Source organism: Nelusetta ayraudi, unplaced genomic scaffold (assembly GCF_046127955.1).
Source record: "Nelusetta ayraudi isolate G7.1 ecotype Tasmania unplaced genomic scaffold, CSIRO-AGI_Nayr_v1 ptg000005l, whole genome shotgun sequence".
In the NCBI taxonomy this organism is placed as follows: Eukaryota; Metazoa; Chordata; class Actinopteri; order Tetraodontiformes; family Monacanthidae; genus Nelusetta; species Nelusetta ayraudi.
The window spans coordinates 2,626,950-2,650,730 of record NW_027466055.1 but is presented as its reverse complement, the minus strand read 5'-3'; the positions used below and the strand labels follow the sequence as shown (position 1 = coordinate 2,650,730).

The 23,781-nt window shown below is 44.7% G+C and overlaps 1 protein-coding gene across 3 annotated transcripts in view; it reads left to right on the top strand.

The window, feature by feature from the left end:
* LOC142903430 (multiple C2 and transmembrane domain-containing protein 2-like) overlaps positions 1-4,659 on the top strand; it is a 33,145-nt gene extending 28,486 nt beyond the window's left edge. For all 3 annotated transcript variants that reach the window (XM_076049052.1, XM_076049045.1, XM_076049055.1), the window contains 4 exons: positions 1,891-2,000; positions 2,197-2,306; positions 2,668-2,765; positions 3,661-4,659. In XM_076049052.1, coding sequence (XP_075905167.1) covers positions 1,891-2,000; positions 2,197-2,306; positions 2,668-2,765; positions 3,661-3,708 — 366 coding nt within the window. In that variant the 3' untranslated portion in view covers positions 3,709-4,659. The remainder of the gene's footprint in view (positions 1-1,890; positions 2,001-2,196; positions 2,307-2,667; positions 2,766-3,660) is intronic.
* Positions 4,660-23,781: the final 19,122 nt, after the last annotated feature.

Below are 23,781 nucleotides of genomic sequence, written 5' to 3'. Positions count from 1 at the left end.
TTTCAAAAGCAGCAGAAGAAGAATCAATTTCTTATAAATATAATACAGTCTTTTTTTTAACCAGGACAATCTGTAAGCTTTTATTTTTTTAAAGCTTCATTCAGTGTTAAAATGTTTTGAAGCATTTTTTTTTTTTCCATCTACCATCACTTTTCTTTCCACAGTGGTTACTAAAAGACATTTAGACTTAATGAAGACCTCAACAACCCGCTTCCACATGTCATGTCGTATTCATATGCTAATGGAGGGGGTGGAGAAAAAGGTTGCGCCGCATTTTGGAAAGTCCCTGGGCTTAACACGCCATATAATGCCATCACTGTGGCGCTAATGACAGCTTTTTGACACGCTCGCTCAAAGCCCACTCTCTTGCTCGGTGTTCAAAGTGTTATCATGCTTTTAGGCAATGAAATCCGTCTCAAGACTGACAGCAGATTATTGTCAGCAGCTTGAATGGCCTGCATCACAACCTGATGGAAAGTACTTCTCATAGTCGTCCTAGTGGGAACGTGACCCTGAAGTGGCCACAGCAAGTCAGTGCATAATGGACCTCTGGCGGAGGTGAACATAAATTCTTTTCCATGTGGGACGGACGGCGGCCATGTGTGCGGAATATCCCAGGTTGGATTCCAACCCGCAGCCCCTTTCCCAGGCCTGTTCCCGACGTCCGCGGGGCCGTGAGTCAGTGATCGCTCACAGCGTTTTCCAAGCAGAGGCAACGGCGTAATACACAGATCACCCGGTGACAAAGACCATGACTGGAGCAAGTAAACAATCCCCCTATCGTCACCGCTGCCACCTCAGCTACCATTAATGAGACTTGGACTTCCACTTCCAAGTCCTCCGTCTCTGTGGTCTGACTCACTGTGCACATCCTCAGACAGTCTGGTCCCCCTCTGTTTACTTTAGAGGGATCTGACTCTCCAGAGAGCCGGGCTCGAGCCTGAGAACTCCACCTTGTCCCATTTGTAATGGTGACTTCAGTTCCAATCTGAAGAAGGAGAAAAAGCTTTGCTTTGAAGCTTCTGTCCCTTGTCTCTCGCACTCACTATCAGTGATAAATGTAAAATCTTGCCTGGATAAGAAAACTGCTTGAGAATTTCCCACGTATAAATAATATGATAAAGTTGTAAAAGCCTGGTTCTTTATTTTGACTTTAACAACTATTTTTGGATTTTGTTTTTTGTAATGTTGTCTGTTGTAAAACATTTGACCTGAAATACTGTGGAAAAAAAAAAAAAAGTTAGTTTTTAGTTAGTCAGGTTGATTTTACCATTAGACAATACAACAGCTTAATACACATCCAGTGAACATATTGCCGTTGTAGCAAAATTGAATCCTCTTCCTGTTTATCTTAGGCTTGGTTTGCTGATGCGTAACTAATTGTACGTGAAAACAAAACTAGATGTGTATTATTAGCATTTACACAGATATATTTAGCAGAGTCTGCAGATCTGTTACTGTGTGTTTATAGTGGTGGCAGAGACAAAGTGGAATGGCCATTGAACTTGGCCTTCTGGACCTATTGGGAATAAATAACAGATATTTAAAACAAACAAAACAAAACTTACTGCTTTCATGTCAAAGGGGCTAAGCACTAATTCACCTTCGTCTCTCACACCTCAGACCTTGCTGACTCACAGAAGGATTCATGGTCTCAAAGATTCCACATAAAGCTAATGAATTATTGTGGCTCTGAATTAAATCAAATGCTGTAAATGACAAGTCAGATATGGCGATAAAGGACATTTTGTTTTGAGGCTTCCACTCGCAGATTTTTATATTCTTCCACTGTTACTGCAAAAGTCTTCTTCTGTTACAATCCAGCGTGTTCAATGAGCTGTTTCAAAGGAATAAGATGAGCAATGTATTTCATATCTTCTATTGTTGTAGGAGTCGGAGAGAAAAGGGCTGATGGAGAAAATACACATGGTCCAGGACACAATCGTTACCCTTCAGAATCTGCTGGATGGGATCGCCTCCTTTGGGGAGAGGATTAAAAAGTAAGAACATTCATCAAGACAGAATATGTGGGGATTGTCACTAGATCATATCTACGTCTTTTAAGTTTTCATTTACATTCTCCAACTTTCCAAACTTTTAAATGGTTCTAACTTCCTCTCAAAATGACAAAGCCTTCGTTCAAAGGTCCAACGTGCTTTAGCGTGCAGTCACTGACCACATGATGTGAATTTTCAGCACCTTCAACTGGTCCGTGCCCTTCCTGTCCGGCCTGGCTTTGCTGGTCTTTACCACCGCAGCAGTCCTAACCTACTTTATTCCACTACGGTACATAGTGTTATTATGGGGTAAGTCTTATATGCAGCTTATATCATGCTCTTCTAGATTTATTAATGTCTTTGTTTTCATTAGAACACGGCATTTGTCTCCATTGTTTGTCTTTGCTCTGACTTTGCTTTAATATGAATTAAATAAAATGCCGTTGCTGCTGCATTTTCATGCTAACGGTTGCAAATGATGTCAAACCCTGCAACCCGTGCAGCCTTAAAAGTGAAAGCAAAACAATGTGTTGTGCACGCTGTTGTGCCGCGAGCTGTATTTCTTGGACAGCGCGCATCTCCTCTGCAGGTATTTGTTTGTGTGGAAACAAGAGAGCGCAGCCTCCAGGGACTACCGCTAATGATATGTTGGTGTGAATGTCTGTTTTAGGTATCAATAAATTCACCAAGAAATTACGGAACCCGTACAGCATTGACAACAATGAAGTGCTTGATTTCCTGTCGAGGGTGCCTTCAGATGTGCAGAAGGTAAGCCCCGCTGGATCAGCCGGCCAGGAAGCCCCCAAATCCCAGAGCCGGCGAGCTTTGCGTTTCACTGCGACAGCTCGCAGGCATTCATCACTCGTGTTTGTATAATTTGCTACACGTCTATAATTATGGAGCCCTGTATAATTTCTGTTGTGTTTTGGTCATGATACATGCCTGGTGGAGGTCTGCCGCTTAGCAGCTTTGCAGCGCGGGGGCCGTTCCCAGGCCAAGGCAGGAGACGCCGCCGCTGTGTGTCTCCCGGATGAACTCGGCATTAGAAAAATATCAGCCGGCAACACGGAGACACCTCCTGCTCACATCAGCCATGATACCTTCACAAACAGGGCTTCTTCTTCTTCCTCCTCTTCCTCTTCCTCTCCTTCTTCTTCTTCTTCTTCTTCTTCTTCTTCTTCTCCTCCTCTAGACTTCATTGAAAGAATAGCAACAGAATAAAATAAGATTTTAGACCAAGTTGTACTATTTTTAGAACAGACCTGCGAGCTACTCATGTGGTCCTTGGGGTCAACCGAGTGCCCACAGGCACCGTGTTGGTGACCCCTGCTCCACAAGATCAGGAGGATCCAGGCTCTTATGGCCCATAGATATTTTTTCAAAAGCAAACATCACACAGTAGCCTGTTTATCTGTCACTTTGCAGGCCACGCTGACCTCTCCTTCGTCCTCTGCCCCTTCGCTCCTCTCTGTCTCTGTCTTTGATCACCACTGGCTCTCCAGGCTCTGGTGCCTCAGTGTCTTCCAGCTCAGTCGTGCTCTTTGTCATACGCACATTGTCGGGGAGAATGCTGCAACTCTCGTTCCTCCCAGTAAGAACAGAAAAGACTTTCAGCCGTTTTGTTAAGTGACCTTTTTTTTCTTTCTTTCTTATATCCCTGCAGGTCAAGTACAGTGAACATCGAGGCTCCAAGAAGAAGAAAAACTCCTAGATTCCAGAGTCAAGATTCAACTTTATTGTCATTGCACACGTCACAAGTCCAGAGAAACTAAACGCAGAGGGACCAGACCTGATGCTGTTCTCAGTCCTCTTCTTGATCATGAAAACTGTTTTTGTTTTATTGTGGGTGCGTGCTTGTGCTAATTTAGCTGTGTGGATGCAAAGTTCTGCCCCGAGTCTGGCCAAAGAAGGACTTAAGGACTTAAGGACACTGCAAAGACATTTTGCAAATTTACTGCAGATTTACATTTTCTGTCTGAGCGTTTTTGTTATGTAGTAATATTTCTTTCAGAAGTGTAAACATTTTGTATATACATAGTATAATGAGAGGGTATCAATTAAAATCTTTATTTTTATTCATGACCCTGTTTTATATGGCTTACACCAACTAAAAATTATGTTTTTATTGTGCAATATTTGTTTTGCTGTGCAAGATTATTATTAATTATGTATATGTGTTAAATAGTTTAAGCAACTATTTTGAAAATGGCTTTTCCACCATTAAAAAAAAAAAACACAGGGTAATATTAAAACTCACAATTTCTCACTTTCTACAGGAACATAGAATTTGTTTTGTTGCTTTGTTGCAATCATTACTTCTAAATATTCTGGCCAACCAGATTTTCAAATTGAGCCTTTTGTGTCTCCACTCAGCCGCAAAAAAAAATAAAAAAAAATAAAAAATAAAGAATCCGGGTACCACAATTACCACATAATACTATGTTGAGTACTTTTACTACAATTGGACCATGTGGATGTATTTGCAAGTGCCTTCATGTCAATACAAGTCTTGTATTGTGTGTCTGTGAGTCAAGACAGCTTCGGTTCTGCTCTGAATTTAATTTATTAATGACAATAACCGTTAAAAGAGACTCTGCGTTGTTTTGTTTTTTTCCCAGACTAATAAATGCACTCAACGCACCACAGCGTTGTAACAATTTCATCTTTGTGTCTCCTTCCTGCTGCCTCTCTGCTTCTGCTGCAGGGTGGTGGGGGCGTCCAGCAGTGACCCCCACCACCTCTTCGCCTTCATTAGCTTTTCATGAAGGCGAGTCGCGGCTGTGTGAGACCTCCCCGGCACCCATGGTCTCCCCCGCTGTGTCGGCCGCCCTTGGGCGTCGCCATGAGCAGGACGACCCCGACAACCTCCCCTCACCTGCTGCTGCTGCTGCGACGCGCGGCGCACCCTGCAGCCGGCGCCCCTGCCGAGTGCCGCGGCCCGGCGGGGGCCTCTGGTGCCGCGGCTGCACGCCGCCAGGGAGCAGGAGGGGGTTTTCAAAAAAGCCCGGCCGCAAGCAACAACAGTCGCACCAATTTAGGGATTGGAGAATCGGAGTAGTTAAGATGTCGGCGTTGGGCGTAATACCCGGGGATTTATGGCTTTTAAGCGAGAGCACGTGGGTTCCCAGTCAGCAGCCTGCCTCACCAGAGCAGAGTCAAACTCATGGCGGTTGGGCTCTCAGCAAATACAGGGAGAATCCTGCAGGTTTTTTTTCCTTTATTCCTTACTCTCATTTTGCAGTGCAGGGTGCACAGAAAGGCAGCAGAGCTGGCCGCTACCTTAAAGGTCCAGTATGTAAGATTTGACTTATCATTTATTTTAATCGAGGTAAAAATACTGCCCATTAATACTTTAATACTCGCAGTAAAATAAAAGTAATTTAGGTTTTACTACCCTTAGAATGGTTCTCATGTATATAAGAATAATATACATAGAGCAATGATCCTATTTAGCTGCCATGTTGCGCCGCCATTTTTTTAAGGAAGCCTGGCTGACAGTGACCTCAATACGAAACACGCTGGGCTACCTGAAATACCAGCTTCCTTGAGAAATGTTACACACTGAAAATTTGAAATGGCAGCAGTGTTCACCTCAGGTGGAACACATTTGAAATGAACCAATCAGCTGAATGCAATGCCAGTGCAGTAAGTAATTCCGTTCGGTTCGTTCAATTGAAAAATGTGTTCTTTCCAATGACTCTTGTGACTCTAATGATACAGCACTGACGTACACTCGTTGCAGCATATATAATAATTTGTCTTCATTGTCCCGAGGACGAGGGGGAGAAGGTGGCAGACGACGGCCCGCGCTATCTCCCCGTCTCCTGGTTCTGATGTTGACTCGGGTATCAATATTAATAACCCGCTGTCAAGGACACTGGAGGACATCTCAATCTGACACTTATAGGGCCCTGCATGAATATGTATAGGCAGCGAGACACTTGAGAATTACCAAGTAAAATCGCGGTTCACACGTGGGGACTAATGTGATGTGGCGCACGCATTCTGATGAGCCACAAATACAGCGGCTGATCGGTCTCAGAAGACTTGTTATAACTCAGCGCTGAACCTGAGAGCGCCCAGCCCCGCCTGCGTGTGTGTGTGTGTGTGTGTGTGTGTGTGTGTGTGTGTGTGTGTGTGTGTGTGTGTGTGTGTGTGTGTGTGTGTGTCACCCAGAGAGGGTGTGAATATTCATCATCAACCACTCACTTCTTATTAACACAGTTATAACAGCACAGAGTGTGGATTATTTGTGTTTGATGATGGGATGACAAGGTCCGAGAGGCAAAATGTTTATTTATTTGATTTTATTTTTTTCCTAAACTGGTTCCCAAGTGAGCAAACAGCAGCGGGAAGCTGCTCTGCCAGCTCTGACTAGTTGGCATGTGTCTCTCATGTGTACCTGCAACACTTCACGTTCAAAGTGTGAATGTTAGAAAAAAAAGCAAAAGCTCAGATTTTGCCGAAACATTCCCACGATGCCAATGTGACGAGTTCCAGTCGGTCAACGAGATCAGCGGCGCCGAGTGGTGCTGCTGCACAGAACGTTGGGAGACTTGTGTCTGTTTTCGAGCGTTATCTCCCCTCCTGAGAGAAATTGCCATTGAACTGTTGTTATAATGAGGATCGTTACCATCAGAGTGATTTCACTTAACCTCCTGCTCTCAGCTGTAAACCTGCTAACTAATGTGTTTTAATAGTTCTGAATTAGGCGGGGATTTAGAAAAAGCTAGAAAAAAGTATGCAAAGTACCATTTTTTTTCACTCAGGATTTTTTTGCTTTAAAAAGCTGAAATAATTTCAAATATTTTCATGACTCTCCATCAGTAAAACAATAGATGTCTACATATCAGCAGTGCAGTTCTCCTGGTAATGATGTTGCACTTTTCACTTTGGCCCTTGTGGATGTTGGACGTGCCTGTTCGCCCCCACAACGCCAGCAATCCTTCAGGGAGTCTGGCTCCAGGTGAATCCCGGCACAGCGAGGCCCGGCTGGGCTGCTGCCCAGAGGCTGTGTGGCGGCCGTGTGGTCCCCGAGCAGGAACCACATCAAAGGCTCCATCCAGAGGAGCCCCAGGCTATGAACAGCGCGCAGCTCTGATTGACACCGCGATATTAAGCCGGCCTTTTGTTGAAGTCTTGTTTCTGTCAGGTACTGAGATGCGGTGTTAGAATATTGTTGTAAAAAAAAAAAAGAACTGACCGTATTTGTAGAAAAACGCCAAAGACAAAGCCTCGAGAAAAATACATGTTTCTTTTTTATTATTTTATTTTAATGTTCAACAACACTGAAACTCAACGCTTTTCCAGAACAGGCGGAGACCCTCTGCGTGGTCGTCCCACTGGGGCTGTAACTTTTTCAAACTGCAAGAATATAGTGTAGAATTTAGCTTTTGCAAAAGAAGGAAACCATTTCTCAAAAGAACAGTAATTCACAGAGACAAGCTAAGCCTTGTGCGTTTAGGGAGCACTCAGTATGAATCAAGATGTAGATAATCTCCAGCAAGATAAGACACTGGCACTGCCTTGATTTAAAATGAATCACCTTCATTTTCATCCAGAGATTTCGCTTCTTGTTGGGTTGCTTTTAGCACTGATGCTCATCCTCACTCAAGATTTTCTTATATTCTTGCAAATATCTTCCCGTTGTACTGGATTGGGAAAGCTTTTTTCTCCCAGAGTGCTTGATGGATGAGAATAGGAAGGGAGTGCCGAGAGCGATGGACACCTTTGTTCTTATGTTCTGCCAACTGGTCACGCTTCCTGAAGGTTCTCCTGTGTTTCGAGAGCTGGCTTTCAGTCCTGTGGTTATAGTGATGCACAGAGGTGGTACGAATTCAGGTGGACGGCAGGAAGTAGGAATACAGTCAGTCCATGGAGGAAGATGTTCAGGACAGTCTGGATTGAATGGATTTAGAGCGACCGTACGACAGCAACCTGCCCTCCATCTGAGCCATTTGACGTCACTACAAACAACCCTGTACCGTAATGTGGGGAGGAGTGGTGTGGGGAGCGGTGATCATGTTGACGACACCTTGGACTTGGACATCATCTCCTCCATCCTGGGAAGAATCTCCCTGACAGGGGGCCCAACAGACACTGTTGGACTCACTCAGCGGTGGCATTATTAGCGATTGGAATCTGCAGTTTTTGGCCTGAACGAACCGTGTAGGTCAGTGAAGAACCTTGAAGCTCCTCTTCAATGTCTGGTGGCTGAGGGGCGAACTGCCTTCCTCTCAAACAGCATTACCAAGCCGTGTTTGTGGGAGCTGTGTTGTTTAGAAATGTCGCTTTTATTTTGGAAAAAACTGCAATTGAAACGCAGCCTGAGAAGGCTCCTGAGGAAGCTTCATCTAAAGTTGGGGCATCGGAATTAGAATAGCTACATAGTTATATATTACAATAGTCGTGACCCAAATACACTTTTCCTCACTCTCTGATGACCTGTGCGACGGAATTCCCCGGTGCCTCTGCCTGCGACGAGCTGTTTAAGCCGTAGCCAAACGCAGCGCGTCCCTCTGTGAGGATGATCGACGGCCTATTGGAGCTCTTGCATATGTAGAGGATGTTAATAGGCTCCTGTGGGACGTGTTGCTGTGGCCGCAGCCCAGACAGCTCTCCAGTCAGGAAAAAGTGAATGCTAAATTGCTTGACAGAGCCGGGCCTATTGTGGAGAACCTGCGTGGCTCCCCGTCTGTCAGCCACTGTTTTGATGCTGATCCAATATTCTTTATCACACCCATGCACCAAATGGGTCCGCCATCGTCCAAATGTGTGCAAACTTTTTCCTTTCTTGCCTGAAATATCATCTTATTCGAAGAAGAAGAAGAATAAGAAGAAGAAGAAGAAGAAGATAGCATTTTCTTTTTTGCAACTTTCAGCTTTCAGTGTTTCCTTCCCCTTGGAAGACCTTTTCACTCTATAACACATTCGAGAACACAGCGAGATATTGTTGTGTCGGCGCCTAACTGCCGATGAGCAGTGTTCCCCCCGTCGCCTCGTGAAAATCTGGACTCGAATTTGTTCAATTTTAATTATCACAGATAAACCGACTACACCTCCTCTGAATCCTGGCCTCTCATAAAGTGTAAAGATGAATTGTGAAAAGAATGTGTGTTTTCTCTCAAACACCCTCCCTCACCCGCAACATGCACGCACACACAAACACGCGCGAGCACACACACACACACACACGCACACAATCTCATCAGCCACCGTGATTAAGGTTTGGCATTGGGGATTGTGCTGTCTTTTTGGAGAGATATTTCAGCTGCATTTCTGACACTCTGAAAGGAGAGCAAGATAAAGGAGGCGTCGGGGAAAAAACTCCTTCCCGTTGTGTGAGTCCTAGAGAGGGCCTTGAACCCTGCCATTCACGCCTTTCTCTCCATCAGCTGAGTCTAATTGCCAGAGAGGACAGGAGACCCCGGGCCGGATCGTTCCTTATCCTCTTTTGCGCTTTCAGGCGAGTGAAAGGCGAGCTTCTGCTTTTGATCTTTTCTCTGATTCGCTTTTTCTTCTCTGTCATCCCTACCATCCTCTCCTCAGGAGTGACACCCAGCCCTTTCACTGGCTGCCCCCGTCTCCATCTGCCCAAAATAATGACCAAGGCCCGGGCATTATGAAACAGAGGTGGAGAAGGGAGGTCAGCACCGGGGAGAGGGAAGAGGGAGGTCTTTGCTGGGGACTCCAAAACTCGTCTTGGGAGCGGAGGAGGGGAGTCGGGGTGTGTGTGTGTGTGTGTGGGGGGTGCCCCTATTGCAAATCTACTCGCTAGCCTCCCTGTGTTTTCCCTCCGATTCGTCCCCGACAGTTTTTCCGCGGCCTCTGCCTGGAGAAAGCCCATTCTGTGGCGGGGCGAGGAGGACGTGAAGGCTCGCGCTTTCCCAGCGACGGCGCTACAATGAGACCCCGGGCTGCTTGAGACAATGGCGCCTGTGTTGATCCCTCAGCCAGACTCGGGGATGAGACGATGCCTCCGCTGCCAGTCCCATGGGAGGGTGGACCCAGTGGTCATTGTTGACAGCTAATGGACAGCATCTTTCCACTGGCAGGGCCCCCTGCAGACTGTGTCATTTTAGTCCGCTTAATAACAACACTCGGGGCCGGAGCGGCCGCAGGAATTCTATTTCAAGAGCAGCGGTTTGTTTGCAGATGAGAATCAGTCCCCTCGCAAATCTCAAAGACTAACACTGGGGGGCGATTGGATGAATGCAGCCGGCGGCCATTCACTTTGGGAATTTCAATATCGCTTATGAATAGGAAAAAGTGGTCATATGTTTGAAAAGAGTAGAATTCTTTTCAACTCATTCAGCCGGGATAATAAAATTACAGGCATTTTTTTTTTTTTTTTTAAAGAGCAGAGTGATATCGACTGCTAAAAAAAAAAGGGAGGGTGCGGGGGGAGAGGCGGGGGAGGGGGTGAGCTGTGTGTGTGCAAATGAACAAGGTGCAATCCATGGCAGCGGGGGGAAAAAAGACTCTGCACATCAGCCCCAGTCATCCTAGGGAGAAAATAAGCTACAAATGGCGACCTTGTGTTTGGCCCGCTGTCACGTCAGCCTCATCGACCAGCCAACAGCTGCTGCCGTGGGCACGAGCGCACACGTGAAGTGCTCGCCGGCGCCGCTGAATGCGCCCCTACAAGTGCACCTTCAGAGCTGTGAAGGGCCGCGCTGACGTTCCTAGCACACCTCTCACAATGTCCATTGTTCGCTCTGAAGGCGACGTGCACAATGGGCAGAATTGCCCTTCAGACGAGTGTCTGAGGGGCAATTCTGAGGTGTCACTTTTTATTCCGCACAGCCCAAACTTTTTTGTTAAAGAAGAAAAAGAGGTATATTTTTACTGCAAATTGGCAAAGGATTTGTGCAGTTCAGCCCGGTTGCTTTATTTTCAGCATTCTCACTTCTGGTCAGCTCTGATAAACTTCCTCTTTCCAGGTCTCAAAGCAATCCACTGGGAAAGTTGTGAAAACACTTTAGAGTAACTGACACACCAGTATTTAAATCAATGCATTAATGCTGCGAGCGTGGCTGAATTCACAGATTTTCAGCCTACATACTAATTCTCCTCGTAATGAACTAAATAATTGATGATTGGGCTGTAATGAGGTATTTCATTAATCCCTTAATGAAGAATTTCTTCTTCTTCTATCTCTATTCTTCTTCTGCCCTGCAGTGAAAGAGCGGAGACGTACGCTGGGCTCATCCAAATTACTGTGAAGCGCTGAGGGCGTTTAAGTGTTTACTTCATCCGGCACTTTTTCCCTCTAATTGCATTGTCTGCACTCTTGTTCCCCCCTTTGTGTTTACTTATTTCACCAAACGTGTATTCGTGCTCATCTCGGGCCAGAGTGCGGCGGCTTCCTGGAGTGCAGCGGGAGGAGGCGGAGGGAAGGGCCAGGGTGTTAGGTCACCCTGATAGAGATGTCAGCGCTGCTTCAGTAATCTTGTGACGCCTGTGCGAGGAAAAAAAGAAGGAGGAGGAGGAGGAGGAGGAGAAGAAGGAGCACGGCGGCTGAAAGACCAGCGGCTCGGTGACAGCAGAGGCACAGACCACCCCAACAACAGCAGCGGGGGATGCTGGGAGGGCTAGGGAGGGGGGGGGGGGGTTGAGGTCTGGGGGATGGGGGGAGACGGGGGTGTGCTGATCCTGGGTTACACATTCTGGCTGATACTAAATCCCAGTGTTGTAGTCAAGACGGCACCAACCGAGACCAAGACATCATCAAGACCAGAGAGGGCCAAGACCAGACCAAGACTTCACATATCAAAGAAAAATAACAACAAAACTGAAAAAATGACCAGGGTTGTTTTTTTTTTAATTCAATTTGCTTCTAAATGGAACAGCAACATCTCTTTTCAGCAAGGCGTCTTATAATAATTTTCTTTAACATTTTGCTGCTATTTTGTACCATTTTCAAAAAATCAACTTTGCTTCCCTGAATTGAAAATAAATGAACCGGGATTAAGGGGGCAGGATGTCACTCTGGGATCACACACAGAGCGTAACAAGACAGCAGCTGGATTCTTTTCCGTTATTATGGTGTCACTGCAGTGTTGGCTGAGTCTCGACCGGCCTGGATCAAAAACCCAGAGTCCGCCCAGACCAAGACAAGACCCGGTGAAAAGGCCTCCGAGTCCGAGACCAGACCGAGACCCTTGAGAAGTGGACTCGAGACCAAGACCAATCTGTAGTTTCCCTATTTGGGATCAATAAAGTACATCTATGTATCTGGAGTACTACCACACTACGACTGTAAATCCGCCCCCCCCCCCCTCCCCCCTGAACAGCAGAGTGCTGGAGAGGGACAGAGCCGGCCGGCCAGTTATCAACTCTGTCCTGGACTTTAAGCCTTGTCCACACACATTATCCTCCGACGGGCTCGTGCAAGTGGTGGACGGCGTAATGTAGCTAATGTGGAAAACACACAGTGGGAGGGGCAAGACAGGGCGAGCGTGAAAAGAGAAAACAACCGTGATGTTTAGGCAGCGGCGCAGCACAGCGTTTTTTTTTTGCAGTTACTCCCTGGTACGACTGGCTCGCCAAGACCGCGTCGTCCGAGGCTGCAGGGGGGTGGGAGGGGGGGGGGGGGGGGGCAGCAGCTTCCCCCTTGCCCCGCCACTCCGTCGTCCCGTTTTTACGGCCGATGGCGGGTAATGAAATGTGATTCAGGTGGTAGATGGATATCTGCGGTGAAATTCCTCTCCCCTGCGCCTGGCAGCAGCCCAGACGTCGCCTTCTGCTCGCTCCTGCTGGAGAGTGCGATCCGCCGTGTTTGGCCTTTTGTCCGGGACGATTATGTTCACCATTAACAAGCTTTCTTCTGCTATTGTTCACATCAATTAGAGGTGGACGGTAATTTGAGCTGATGGTGGAAACAGTGCAGAGAGATTTGGTGGATGGCTTGTATGTTTGGAGAGGTGAGGGTGGGTGGGTGGGGGTCGGGGGGGTTGATACCAGAGAGGAGGTGGACACTGGAGAATATTTCATTCCTCGCAATATAGAAAATATGCTCAGAGTTCTTGTTTCTATTTACAAAAGACCCCACATACAAGACTCAGAGTTCTCTGGACTAAAGTTGATACCGGCTTTAATGGGTTGCCAATCAGTGACTTGAATCACTTTGTAACCCGAACGCTGCATTTTCTCTTTAAATCTTGTGATCGCGGAGATAAGAAACAACATGTGGGTCAACTTCCTCCCTGTGTCGTAAAATTCACGACCTGTTACATAATAACTCTTCACACATACACAAGGGTAAAAGCTCAAGTTTGAATTCTTGTTGTTTGTAAGGCACATCCACTGTAAAAACAAAACAAAAACAAAACAAACATACATTAGTGTGATAACAGACTGTGATTCTGTTTCTGTTTCATCCTCAAAGTCAGTGTCATGTATGCTTATTACCTGTTGTAAACAGGTAATAGAAAAAGATCAGAAAAAATGATTGATTTAAATGATGAGGAGTCCTGATAGTTGACAGGACTTTTCTTTTCTTTTTTTTTTAATGATAATAATAAGAACAATGAATCACATTATATGAATTCCCATTGAGCAGTAGCTCTGGGCTCATAATTGAGAACACAAGTGCATTTCAAAATTTGCAAGGTAAAGAAAATTCCTTGATACATTTTAGTTTGAAGATGCGCTGATGGTTGAAATGCTCTCCGGTGGCCTCAGCATTACTTCATGTGTGTGAAGCTGCTGCTCCATCCCGTCAGTGTGAGCTGCAGCCGGGACTGCAGGATCCCCATCAGTGGCACGATTCACATAATGACTTATCGATGGGAAACAACGCTGCCGGCCCTGCGTTTATTAACATGACGCCAGCTGGTCTAGTTTAGAAAAAAAAAAATTAATGCCTCACCGCCCCAGAGCACTGCTAATGTAAAGACCTCTACACAACCTGAACACAGATTGATGTTGTTTAAAATGCCCTCATTCGGCAGCTCTTTAGTAAGTTAAGCTAAAGTCACAAAACCAGATTTTTCAGAAACGTACCGTTCAATTTTGCAGAATAAATCAAATAATGCAAATAAATATAAACTGTCCCAAAAGGATTGAAAGCAGAGTGGTTGAAGGGAGTTTAAACAGTCACGTGAAAAACAAAAGTCATTCTTCTGTTGAGTGGAAAATCTGGTCAAAATCTAAATCTTGTAGACGTCACCCTAAATTATATCTCGCTGCTGTGTAATTTCAGATTTTCTTGCCTTTACTTCAATCATCCTGCAGCCTCCGCTTCATTTGTCACAGTTTGTGAGAACAGAATTTACAAAAATAACATCAGCTGTCACCGCAAATCAAGTCAGTATACTTGTTTTTTTTTCCCACCACACTATTTTGTGATAGTAGGCTTTGGTTATATTTTATTATTTATTTAGAGCTGGATTTTGCTCATCTCTTCGGCTAAAATACTGCACATATGGCTCAGCAAGTCTGGATTAAAAAAAAGAATTAAATCAGATTTTTCTGTCTATTAAAGAAAAACAGTTTTTGAATTCAATCTCTGTGTGTAGATGTGTGTGGTCGCACATCCACAACTGTTCAGCCTGAGCCTCTGCACTTTCAGCCAGATTGTGCTCAGACGCTCATTTAATGTCGGCAGATGAACACACAGACATCGTGTCAGTCATTCAGTGTCACTGATTGATTGAATGATGTCATAAATAATCAGAAATATCTACTGTTTATCATCATATATATGTATATATATATTATGTATATACATATATATAAAGTGTAATATATATATATATATATATTATACTTTATACACACTCTCTCAGACATATATATATATGTATTACATATATTGTATGTATATATACACACACATATAAAAATATTATTCACACACACACACACTATCAAAATTTTGTGTCTGTTCTAGATCATCTAAAATATGAAACTTGTTTGAGTTATTTCACACTTTCTTGTTGAATACTAAACATTCCACATTAATACTTTAATATTCAATTCTATATATTCTATATATATAAAATCTATATATATATACATATTCACAAATATGTATATGCATTAGGTATTTGTCCACATGTGGTCATCGGCTCCAACGATTCAACAGCATCACAGAAAAAACACAAAAAAGCAGCCGACACAGACGCGTAAATGCTGAGCAACGCGAGGCTCCCACGTCAGCCAGTTGTCAAGGCCGTGAGCGGGGGGGCGGGGGGGGGGGGGGGGGGAGAAAAACAGGGCCAAAGATGTAAGTCGGGCATGGCGGGTGAGCCTGGGAGAGGGGAGCGAGGGGAGATGGTTCACCGGATTCCCAGCGTGTCGGCGTATGACAGTCCTTCGCCCCGGGGCCGGCCCGGCGCGGCCACATTGTGCGCCTGTCATAGCTGCCCTTCAAACGGCAGATGAAGCTGTCAGCGGGGACGATGACTCCGTTCCGACAGCCGCTCCGCCCTCTCTCTCTCTTCAGAGCCTCTCTCTCGCAAATAAATATGTGGCGATTCAGAGGTGCCCAGGCAGACGTTGGACAGTGGGTCAGGGGGCCAAACGCGCTGCAAAAGCATTCCCTTCCCCTCGTAACCTGTTCTCAATGAGCCTGGTCACCTCACCAGGGGCACCCATTCAGCGTGAGCCATCCAGAGGGCCCCGGGGCCCCAGGGCCCCCAGATCTCACACACTGCCTGCCTGCCTGCCTGCCTGCCTGCCTGGGGAGTCCTGTGAGCCTCCCGCTCTCTCTCAACACTACGTCTTCTCCCTCTTGTCTTTTTTTTTTACCTCCTCTTTTTTCGCCGGCCTGGTCGGCGAGCGCCAAATATAAAAACATAGCAAAAGAGACTGAGTTCAAAGTGGCACATTCAGCAGAGTGGGATTGGGGTCTGGCGGAGGAGGAGCGACCTCTCCTCCTTATTGCGGGAGTGAAAACACGATAAAGTCGCAGCGTTTTCCTCGCAGGTAGGGGGAAGAAACAGCGGGTTGTGTGTTTGTTGTTTGGATGGAGCTGACAGACCATCTGCAGTGTGAGAGCATCTCCTCCTCCTCCCCCTCCTCCTCTTCCACCCCCCCCCCCACCACCACCTCCTCTTGCCTCTTTTCTCCGTCTGTGTGACAGAAAATGAAGTCTCTCTTGTCATGCTGTTTCAGGAAACTACTAGACAGCAGCCCTTTATATGTTTTGAAGTATTTTATATCTCTATAAAAAAAGATTTACCAAAAAAACCTTGACAGCTCGGTTTAACTGTTCCCTGTTTTGTAATTCTATCTTTCTTTGCTTACACAGTTTTGACCAACTGCCACCTCACACTGTGCCTGCGACTATTATCGCCCAGCTTGCAGGGCTGTCAAAAATGTACAACTATGCAAAATAAATAAGTTGAAAAATGTCAATCAAAAAGATAAATGTACAAGTCATTTCTAAAGATATTTAAATACATAACAAATGAAAAAACATTCAATTACAGAAGAACGCCTATTTTTCTCTCAGTGTTTATGCCCCAGTGTAGTTATGAATACCTAACTGTTGTAAAAGGACTCTGAATGTGTGTCATTGCGGTGACATGCTGGCTCCAGGAGCTGAGACAAAGTGTCGGTCGGGATTCTCTGGGTGGAATATCAATATAATTTCCTTCATGTACTGCAGTTTTGATGTTTCGTTCATATTTCAGACAACTTTTGGCCACGCCTCACTTTGCTTCGCTGGTATATCTAAAAATAACATCTGTCATTTCATCTATTTTTAGATGACCCACAACACAAAGCACAAATCATTTCCTTTAGTTTGTGTTACATAACAGATGATGGGCCCCCTATTACATAACACATATTTACACAGTGTAATTTCTCCTTCTTATTTATGTATTTATTCTACTTTGATGGAGTCGCTATGTTTTAATATCTCTGACAAAGGATTTGGGCATGTAGACGACATGTAACCTTAAACCCATATATCTTAATACGATGTTGAATATTGTACACGAGTTAACACTAAATATGCTTAAAAAGCTGTTGTTCTTCATATTAAGAGACATGGATGTTGAATATGATGCTTCGAACGCACGAATGGTGAAAATGTCAGCATTGCTGGTTTGACGTTATCGTGAGATAGTGAGATAAATAAGAATTTTAGCATGACAATGACTCGATCGCAAAATGTGAGAATATTTTGGTCGTGGCTTAACCTAAATGTTTCTGGATAAAGTATGCTGGAGTTCCGACAAGGCACAGGTGTAAAAGACACCCAGTAAACGTGTGTAAACTGGTGTAAACAGTACTCTGCACGGAAGACATAAACCGCAGTTTGCAAATGGCACATTTTGGAGCTTTGGGCTGATTTACCTCCCTGAGTGAAGTGACCATTAGATATCCCTCCTCCAGGCTGCAATAAACAAGCATTTCCTCTGCAAATCCATTAATAGGTAGCTGCGGCGGAGAGTCCCCCGTCTTCAGGACACGAGAGTCTCCGCAAAATGTATCCAAATAGTCATCAGTCGGATCTTCGTTGTGTTTCTCGCTTATTTCTTACACTGCATTGGCTTGGAATTGTGAGCATGTGCTGATTGTGCTTACTAGAATAAAAATGTATTTCTGATTTGAGTAACTTCAAAAAATTCACTGTACAGAACTTGTTTTTGAAGTAACTTTATTGCCATTTCATTTAGCAGTGATTGTCAATCTGACAAGGGACTAAAGATGAACACTGGCTGCAATCTTGTATATTTAGACTTCATTAAGGTTTGATCAATACTTCCTGTCCCAAGAAGACAATGGTCTTCTTGGGTTCCAGGCCAGAGACATCAAATGCAATAGAAGCAAGCGTCTGAGTGAACTCACTCCCAGCTAACATCTCTACTGGCCTGCCATCATTCAAATCACTACTCGGAACACATCTTTTCCGTACTGCTTTTAATGTTTGATTACCGTTTTAACGTTAATTATTAACTACAATCGATACCCATCTCCATTTTTCTCTTATTATACTCTACATTCTTTTTGTTGGTATAATTTCAAGTATTTTAACGGAAATTTTTTATTCTGTTGTGTTTCAACCTTTTAACTTTTTCTTTTATGTCAAGTGTCGTTGAGGACTTTGAAAAGTGCGCTATAGATAAAATGTATTATTGTCATTATTATTATTATTGTAAATCAAAGGAGACGCTCACTGTGGACATATAATCCACACACAGGAGAGCCAGATTAATTCACCGTTATGTCCACAGTGCTGGAGCGTCAGACACCAGACAATGCTGCCATCCTTTTAGACAGCTTAAGCTGCATCTCCATTCCTTCTCACTTCCGGAGCCCCTCCCTCAGCCCTGTCTCACACATCACGACGCTGCGCACTCCTCAAAAAAAAATAAATAAAAAGATGCCGGCGGTAGCAAAAAGTAAAAACTTTTCTAGATTAAAACAAGAAGGGCGGGGGGGGGCTTCCACCGTCCTCTGATCCTCCTCCGTTCTAATGACAGCCTTAAACGGCAAGATCAGCCACTCGTGACAAGATCAAGAGGTCAAAGGTCACCGCACAGGCACAATTTCCCCGTGGCCCCGCGGACGATCGCTGATGATTAAGAGGCGCTACGGAGGAAATGGCAGGCTGTGTCTTTGTGGTGGCACAATGCGGCGACACGCAGCGGAGACACACGTTTACCTTTTTATCCCGCCACCGACGCTGCAGCCGCTCCAGTCTGCAGGCGCTCAGCTGTGTTTACGGCATTCAAGTGCCGTGGCGACAACAAATGACTGAAAAAGAAAGAGAAGAAAATTGTGACGTACGGCCACTACGACACAGCCAGCTGAGAGTAAAGATGTGTTCAGTTCTAGAGGAGGGCTGGGCAAACTGTTTGACTGGTGGAGCCACAACGGGTTCTGACACTTTACATAGGGGGCCGGAGCAGCAGCAGATGGATGGAGTGTTTTGGTGACCGACCTAATAGGAGGAAAAAATATATCATGGGAGATGTAGAAACCATCATCGCTTTCTTTCATTGAAAATGAACAAAAGCGCTGCAATAAACTCAGTGTTTTTGGTGGTATTTAACTCTTTATTGAAATGACTCTTAAAGCACTGAAAAAATGGATGAAATACAGCTATTCTATTACCTTTTTACTATTGATAGAATTTCTTCAAGTTCAGCGGGCCGGATTAAAAAGCTTAACGGGCCACATATGGCCCCCCAGGCCGTAGTTTGCCCGTGCCTGTTCTATATATATATGATGTCCCACCACTCCGGGACACAAACACTGAAATGAGTTCAGTCTCATGTTTTCAAACTGGGTCTGAAAAAAAAACTTTATTTTTGCCCTTTTGCAAGTCCCGTGTGCTTTTTTTTTTCTCCTGCACCTTTTAAAAATACAGTCCTTATCCGTTTAGATTTATAATTTTTTTCCTAGATTTTGTGCTTTTGCTGGTATTTACTAGCAAAAATAAATCCCTCTTTATTCCAGTGGACTAGTTCATAAACGTGAGTACAAGGAAGTGCGTTAAAAACCATGCATGGGGGTTAGGCCTCACCCCCGGAAAAAACACAATAAGTTAATACCTTGGTTCTCCAGGAAGTACTTTTACTTTTCTCCGTAAAAATAGCTCCGCAGTGGGGAAAAAAAGCCAGCTGACAATAATGACATTTGGCTTTGACGTTTTGCTCTCAGCTCCGTCCGCAGAGACTTTGCCGTGGCCTACTTTTGTCTCGGCTCTCATCTGACGTTGCAATAAATGCCTAATATGTGTTGGCATGACTTCCGTCATCGTCATCATCCCAGTATGATCCCAGTATGATTTTCCCTCCCCCACCACCCAGCTTCCTTTTTTCACTTAAAAACTCATTTTAAATCTCCATAGATGACAGCAACAGCTGAGGCCTTGTCTCTGTACTCTGCTGAAGGGACTCAGGCTTTGCAACACAAGCAGTACAAAAAAATACATTTTATACATACTGTATGTAAAAAAATTTTTTAAAAAAATGGATATGTTGCCCTGTTCTGGGAAAAATGTTTCCGTCGTAAATTGTAAAACAAACAAAAAACAAAAAACCAAACCAAACAGTGGACTGATGGCTGAGTATTAGAGGAGGATTAACATGATTTTCGCCCCTGCAGTTCGCCGCACAATAAAGCATTAATCTACTGGAGACTCTGGCCAGGAGGGCAGTGCAATCGGGGGGCTCGGCCAATCAGGTGCCTTCGAGTGTCGCCCATCTCCGCCCGTGGTGTGTGTGTGTGTGTGTGTGTGTGTGTGTGTGTGTGTGTGTGTGTGTGTGTGTGTGTGTGTGTGTGTCCAGTGGACACCATGACAGACACGCCCCTGGGATTCCACCTGTCAGCTGCAAACACACTAATCGAGAGGCCTCGCACAGGCTGAACTCTCTGTCACCTCTCTGTCAAATCTTCATCTCCTCATCCGCTTGACAGAATCCCTCTGCCCAGCGCCCCCACCCCCACGCCACCCCACCCCCACCCAGCCCATCACTCCTCCGTCCCAGGCCCCGCCTACCCCACAGCAGACCACCGGCGCCATCGCCGACGCCGAGGCTTTCCCCCGACGAGAATCGGCAAAATAAGTCAAACGTGCGCCGTCTGTTGGGTTTTTTCTGCTTGGTGGAACAATTTTGGGGTGGGGAGGGGTGGGGTGGAGGGGAGGTGTTGGTGGGGGAGTGGCTGGGGGGGTGGTGTGGGTGGGGTCTTCCTTGCGCTTCTTCTCACCGCTGCAGCTACCAAAACCCTGCTCCCTCCGCCTCGCAGCCTTTTCAGCTTTAATGTGGCTGAGGTGGACTCTAATGTTTAGTGGTAATTGGGTAGGAAAGAGGGAGAGCTTGTTTGAGAGGAGGAGGAGGAGGAGAAGGAGGAGAAGGTGGAGGGGGAGGTGGAGGAGGAGGAGGAGGAGGAGGAGGAGGAAGGGTCATGGTCAGGTTTCGCATGGAGGTTATTCTGCATCTGTCTCTTAGCAACGGCCGACCGCTCTTTGTACAGTCCTTGAGTTGATTGGTGCAGTTTTTTTTACACCCCCTCCTCCTCTCATCCTCCTCCACTCCTCCACTCCTCCCCTCCTCCCCCGCCGCTGTTTTTTTCCCTTTTTTTTTGGCGTCGGGGGCTCCTCGGCAGACGGGCTTTCTCCTGCATTCTTTCAAGAATTTGTTTCCATGAGCATCAGATGGACTCAGTGAGGCGTGGCACTCGCAGTGGCTGAGCCTCCGTCGGTGAAAATGTGCATTATTCATTTAATGACAGCAAAGAGACAGAGAGAGAGACACAGGGAGAGAGAGAAAGATGTGGAAGTAAAGAGACTGTTGGCGAGAGGCGCTTGAGATGAATTCTTCCTCAAAAATGATTGGCTTCTGATTGATCATGGTGCTTTCTTTGCCTTTTGATGATGCGCTGAGATGACGTGAAGTCGGCGTCTCCCAGAGCCCCTCAGCTCGGCCGCAGAGCCTCCCCTTCTCCTTAGCCAGTGTCACCGAGAGGGCAGCCAGAGGGGTCAAAGGTTGGCGGCGGGAGCCGAGAGGGGGCGGGTGGTGCGGGGGGGGGGGGACCCTTCTGATTCAGACCGTCAGCTTGAAGACATCAGAGGCAGGGAGGCTGCGGCGGCGCGATGTCAGTCAGACACTGAGAAGAGGATTAAAGGGGCGACGTGGTCGCAGGCAGGAGAAATAAAGGGAGCAGCAAAGTGACAATCGTCTTTCCCCACCACCACCACCACCACCCCAAACTCTGATTCTCCATCTGAACAACCAGGGCTGCAAACTGACCCTTTTTCAATTCAATAAAATCAAGACGTTTTCGTCGAGGTGATATTTTTGATCATCTGTAAAAAAAAAAATTAAAAAAAAAGATTAGAAAAGCAGTTTGCTTTGATCCACTGGGGGGGTTTTCTGAGTCAAACGCGTCCCGCTGTCGTTGCTTTTGATCGGGCTCTCCTTGCACTGAATGTGAAATTGCTTTTCAGATGTTCTCCACCCGCAGGTCTGTTTCATTCCAGCCTTCAGACAGATGGCGCTCCCGTTCAGAGAGTGAGGGAAGGGAGGGGGGCTTTTAATTTTCTTGAACATACAGCAGCCCCATGATGTCATATATAACTACACCACATCCAAATCAAGCAAATTCTCTCAGGGACATAAGACAGCAACTGCACTGCACTGTGTGGAAATGAAGCCCCAATATGATGAAACGTGTTTGTTCAAACAGTTCAGCCCCCCCCCCCCCCCCCCCTCTTTAGCAACATTTAAAATATAATACTTCAATATCACAAAAAGAAAAAGAAAAAAGTAGAAAATGGTTTTTAAGTACCGCTGCAAGTAAATTTTAATTTTGAAAATATTTCGAATTTTTGAAATGCTATCCAATCGTAAATAAATAATAAAATGATCGAATTAATACAGGTAATTATCTGAACATCAAGATAATTTTTTACTGGTTCAACATGCTTTTTTTTTTTAATGTCCGTGTGCTGAACGTGCCTGTTAGTGCTCAGTTTAAAATGCATGTCCTGAGAAAGAAAAGAAAAAAAGAAAAAATACACTGTGTTTACAAAACTCTTTGCTCAATACTTATTTTCTTCGTAGCATTTTATTAATAAATAAATAAATAATCCGGTTCACTTTTAAACTCGTCATGAACATGTTTAGAAAACGGATGAGAGGAAAACCTTGGTTTCTGAGTTAATGACGAGTAGAAGGCAGCGCCTGACTTCAGACGACAGAGGGAACCGTTAGAGACACTTTCTGGTAAATTTAAGTGACAAATAATAATTTTAAAAATGCCTGAATGAAATCATTTTACATTTTAAAACTGTGTTCAACCAGGTTGCCAGTTTTTTCAGGAGGTTTCGATAGTTATCCCCCCCATTACTTCAAACAAATGAGCCATATTGTATAAGTTCTGCAGTAATAGATTGGGATCAGATACAAAATATTTCCGGTGATAAATCGCTACTTTAAAAGAGATAAAAATCTGCATGAAATAAAGTTACTTAATAAGTTTCCACGCGCAGTTTTATGTTGTGTGCGGGGGGGATGCTTTTCGCCCATACAAAGTCACACAAGTCTGTCATACTTATCATATTATGATCTGAGTTGAAAAAATAATGAACTTGTAACGCAAGTGAAGACTTTTCATCAATATTTTAATTAAGTTAAAAAAATATATATATATAATAATAAAAAGTTTAAAATAGTACAGATGTCTACGGAATTATTTTTGACAAAATAATCTATTGAAACATCTCCAAACTGGTAAAATATTTTTATCACGTTGAAAAGCTTCAGGGGATGATTGTAAACAGTAAAACGTAAAACAGAAGGAAATACTGAATGAATATGCGGCTCGGTCCGGTTCTGCTTTCTGCTGCTGACACGCTGCTGTAATGTTTACCATTAAGGCCTGATCAGTTTTATCACACACAGATCCAAACCAATTGCTCTAAGTCAAACAATAAAAACACTGCGCAGTTAAAGGCGGGCAAAAACGGCAAAGTCAACATGTAGAAATAACTTGGTCAATTAATTACGGACTGTTCGACGTATCCCAAAATTAAATAGACAAATAGACAAATAATGTTAACGCCGGAAAAATATATAGTAGAATATTTAATATATATATAATTTGAAATAATAATAAAAAAAAAAAAATAAAAAAAAAAGATGATGATGATTATAATTGATTTCGGTTTGTTCTTGAAAAGTTGATGGCATTGTAAACAAGCAAAGTCATGTTACCATCTTTAAACTGTGATAAAATAACATTGAAGTCGGACAACGTGCACTGTAACAATTATTGGGGCTTTCAAACTTGCACTCCTAAGTTCAATTGATGCCTT